General features: G+C 39.4%; 1 protein-coding gene and 1 long non-coding RNA gene across 2 annotated transcripts; both read right to left on the reverse strand.

Moving 5' to 3' along the window:
• Positions 1 to 1,248: 1,248 nt before the first annotated feature.
• Positions 1,249 to 2,503, reverse strand: LOC143713541 (uncharacterized). The gene is made up of 5 exons (XM_077204865.1): positions 2,388 to 2,503; positions 2,207 to 2,300; positions 1,705 to 2,049; positions 1,376 to 1,493; positions 1,249 to 1,298 (listed from the first exon to the last, which is right to left on the reverse strand). Exons 1-5 carry the CDS (start codon positions 2,444 to 2,446, stop codon positions 1,249 to 1,251), a joined length of 666 nt encoding a protein of 221 aa, XP_077060980.1. The 5' UTR covers positions 2,447 to 2,503.
• A 216-nt stretch (positions 2,504 to 2,719) lies between these two features.
• Positions 2,720 to 4,068, reverse strand: LOC143713554 (uncharacterized). Its single transcript, XR_013195118.1, has 3 exons — positions 3,907 to 4,068; positions 3,713 to 3,811; positions 2,720 to 2,886 (listed from the first exon to the last, which is right to left on the reverse strand). It is a non-coding gene; the product is annotated as an uncharacterized LOC143713554 (long non-coding RNA).
• Between the last annotated feature and the right edge of the window lie 410 nt (positions 4,069 to 4,478).

Raw genomic sequence — 4,478 nt, forward strand, 5'->3', positions numbered from 1 at the left:
CGATGGCGAAACTTGCTGCTGTCTAGAAAGACAAGTACAGGGGCAGAGGTTTTTGACAGAACTCTTCAACAAGAAAAAAATGATAGCACCAAAAAATTGAAAAGCAAAGCTCCAGTTATTGAAGTATGTGAAAATTATAATGTAGACTGACATGGGAAACAAATTGTTCAGCGTCTAACATTTTGGGGGGAATCTATTTGCAGGAGTAACTAACACACTTTTCATGATTGCCTGAAAATAGTGCATTAATTAATTTAGAATGGGCAGTTTTGTATCTAAATACGTTCCCCTTCCACAGAGGCCGCTATGTTGCACCTCCACGTTCCTACAGTAGCCCACAACGGACAAACAAACACTGGGTTTAGATAGTACCGCACATTTTCTCGTCGGCTACCGTAGCTTGGAAAGATAGAGGTGAGGGGAGGTGGATGCAATCGTCAAACCTCACCGATAGATACCACTAAATCCTACAGACTGGTCATTTAAAGAACAGAATTCAATGATTGAGCTGAACTGTGCTACTACATTATTTGCTAATTCCATGTTGGTGGAGTAGGATGCATACAGTAGCCTGAATTTATCAACCTATTATATTATATAGTTATACCATTCTGACGGTAGAGGGTTCGCTTCCGGTGCCTCACACTAAGGTAGAGCCCCTCAATTGATTGCTGCATTCCTCTGAGTGTTGTGCATTGACTGGCACGAGATGTATCAGGTGTCTCTGTAGAAGAAATAGTGAAAGCAAATTTACTGTTAAAACACAGAACCGTTTCTCTGTTTGAATTTTATGTAAAACCTTTTAATCCAACTTATTTAAACTTTGTATGTGCACTTCCTGCAGGGAACTGGAATATAGTAATAAACCTGACATAAATGTGGCATCACATTAGATGATGATCCACCTACTATTTTTTGCTGCTCTTTAATATCAAACTTTAGATTGTAGAAAGGGATGGTTGTTTCTTTTATCTGGTCATGCTTACCACCAGTTGCCCATTCCTTTACATCAGATAGCCACTGTGACACCACTTCATCTGTGCAATCTAGCTCCGTTTTTAGGTCAGCTAGCCTTGCAGTCTCATCCTGGAGTCTCTGACAAGTCTGATGAACAGTGTTACACAATAATCAGGATTAAAACTTTGTATGATTAACAACAGGCCAAGTAAACACAAAAGGACACACAACAATTAATATGAGACTTACCTTCACATATCTTGTGGAAAGTGCCTGATGTAAAGAGAGATTTTATTTCTCGTTCCACCCCATTGCATGCAATGTAAGCATGTCCACCCGTGCTGTTGAAAGCAAATAATGAGGTTATGATGATCAATCTAAAAAAAAAGTATACATGAATATTGCAAACTCCGATCACCTGCTTTGGACATGTATTTGGTTGTCAGGGCACAACGTGAGAGGTAGCTGTTCACTTGCTCCACCTCCTCACCAGCGGTTGTCCCTGCTCCTTCCTGGTTCCTGCCACTCCAATTAATCTTTTAGTAAAGGGTGGAAGACATTCAATTTAATTTTATTTATATAGCCCAATATCACAAACCACAATTTGCATCAAAGGGCATTACATTCCATGCAAGAAATGGTTATGCAAAAAGACAAGTTAATATAGTGTAGCTTAACTTATTTCATATTATTAATGTGCTTGTAAATATTACAAATGTACATATGATGCCAAAATATTATACACACCTCACACTTAGTAGCATGGGCTCGAGCATGCATTACACTGAGAAAGGGTTTCATAGTGGTCAGTTCCTGAAGAGCAGGAAGGACACTAGCAACTTTCTCCAGGTATGGCCAGTATTTGCATGCCACGTCCATTGCGAAGAATTGTGCCTTGGCTGGCATGAGCTCCTTCTGAAGGTACAGAGGGTAGGCAAATATCTCCCCCCTGTACATATTAAGGGCTTTCAGAAGGAACCCATGGCGGCACACAGCAACCTCCATCCCCTCTTCATCCAATTTTGAAGCCCTCCTTGAAGTCTCCCTCGCTGCTGTCCACTGGGAGTCCCCACATGTGCCTCTTCCCTGTGTCTATGACACACAAAACAAACATGACAAATCAAATAAAAGCAATATTGTCAATCAATATATGGCATTTATTTTCTTAATTTGATTTTGTAATTGGTAGGCAGGAGTAATTGAAGTGGGGGTTACGTTTATTATTGTAACAACTATTTTGTCAACTTGCATTTTTCACTGCTTTCTGTATGGTGTCGACAAAACTAGACACCGTACTGTCTTCAGCCACAAAGAGCCCCTCAAAAAAGCCAGGATCATCAGAGCTGAGGAAGAAAGAAAAATAGAAAATCCATTCATGAAATATATGAAGTAAGAAAATAAATCAATAAAAAGACTAGAAGAAAGATCACCTTCCGTTTCGGCGAAAGCGATATAGCTTTCTATTTCCATCTGCTGAAACAGCCAACATTTCCGGCGTGCAGGCTGGGCAGGTGAAAGGAGCACTACAGCAGAGCTGGTCTTCCTCATATGATGCATATGAAAGCTCTAAGAAGCTGCGCTGCAGTGCATCACCGTTGATAGGTCCAGACTGGAAAATATATAGAATGAAATAGTATTTTGATATTGTCTGCTTATTAATTTTTTTTTATAAAATGGTAATTACATTTACACTTACTCTTCCTCCACACTTAGTGCGATGTTCCAGCAGCTTTGCAAAGGCTTGTCTGGAGAATCCCGGAGATATGATCTTGAGTTCCTGAAGGGAGCTCAGGAGGTCCAGTGTATAAAGTGTGGAATTGGTGACGGAGGCTGGCCAATATCCACTTCTTAGGAGGTCTTTAAAGTCAGGGGTCCACTGCTGCTGGCATGTTTGACATTCATACAGTGGCTGATGCAAGTCAAAACGCCCTTGGAACAAAAAAACAAATTAATATAAATATATATAAAATACACACTTACCACATACTTAACTTTACAACACTTAGTTCATTATGCACATTGTGAATGGTTGAGAGACTGTCACGTTACGTTAAATAGAACCCAAGCGCAGACAGTAACTTTATAAAACACGGTTTATTTACAACCAGAAAACAAAAGCCCACGATGGGGCAAACAAACAGTAACTGAAACAATAACTAGACTTGACAATAAAACAGACCTGGAACCTTCACAAACAGATCACAATACTCACAGGATCGAATATTAACAAGACAAAACAGCACTGAGGAACAAAAATCGGGAGCTTACATAGAACACATAATCACAAAGACACAGGTGACACCGATGAACATCAATACTAATGAGGGAACAAGGGGCGTGGTAAGGACACATGATCACAATCACAGGTGACACTGATACAACATTAACAAGGAAACGAGGTAAAACACAAGACAATGCAAACACATAGCCCAAAACAACTGGCCATGTGTTTGCACACAAAACACGAGACAAATACATGACAGAGACATTGCACAAGTTCCTATAATCCCACATTTATATTTTCTAATTCACTAAATTCCACACTGCTGTGTTGATTGGACATCATGCTGGAAAGATGCTAATTTTTTTATTTGTGGAGGACAAAAACAAAACAAAAAAACATCTGTCTTTGTTTCAGTTAATAACAATACCATGTGCTATTCCATATGTTCTGACACTTCTGCAATTGTAAGCACAATGCCACAGCACACTAGTGTGAAAAACATCAAATTATATATATATATATTTTTTATACCATTGATGGTAATTAAAATCACTGGTTTGCCTGGTAACACAGTGAAATTTGTGCCTCCACAGGAGCAGTCTGGCACCTTCACAGTTGGCAAAATGCAAGCTGGCAAAAATAAGGAAAACAAATAATTTAGATGATCTGTAACTGTCTGCAGACATACATTGAACAGCAAAATTAAAGCTTTCTTGAGAACGTACCTTGCTCATGGGTGCAATATCCATCTTCCCCTTTAATGATGCATGTGGTTGGAGGAATGGCTTCAAAAAAACCACGAATCACGCATTCCCTGTTGTGGAGTGGCTGTTTTTTGTGATGCAATACATCACAGTCCCCACAGAACCACTCCTCAGGAAGACACTCTCTGCACCTAGGGAGAAAAGAAAACAATATTATAATATAATACATTATTTCAGGTGAATAACTCATATAAAGTACTGTATACTCTATTTAAGCTATTCCAGGTTTGATTTAATTGTAAAGGATTGCATAGTGGCTCAGTGTTTAGCACTGTCACCTCACAGCAAGAAGGTCCTAGATTTACTTTTCTCATTAATGTGTTTTTCATCTGGGTATCTAAGTCTTCTCCCATCCCAAAAGACATGTATCTTAGCCTATAAAGCAGGGCACTCAGCAAACCTACCCTGGGTAATTTAAGTTTGGTATTAATGAAAACCAACCTAATAACAGCAGGCTCGTTGCAAAGGCAACACAGGGGATGACCAACAGCCTCTTTTGAAATAAGGCATTTTAGGTGGTATGGCCTTGCTTC

This window comes from Siphateles boraxobius, unplaced genomic scaffold, assembly GCF_051911475.1.
Source record: "Siphateles boraxobius isolate OS27281-9 unplaced genomic scaffold, OSU_SipBor_1 52, whole genome shotgun sequence".
NCBI classification, from domain to species: domain Eukaryota; kingdom Metazoa; phylum Chordata; class Actinopteri; order Cypriniformes; family Leuciscidae; genus Siphateles; species Siphateles boraxobius.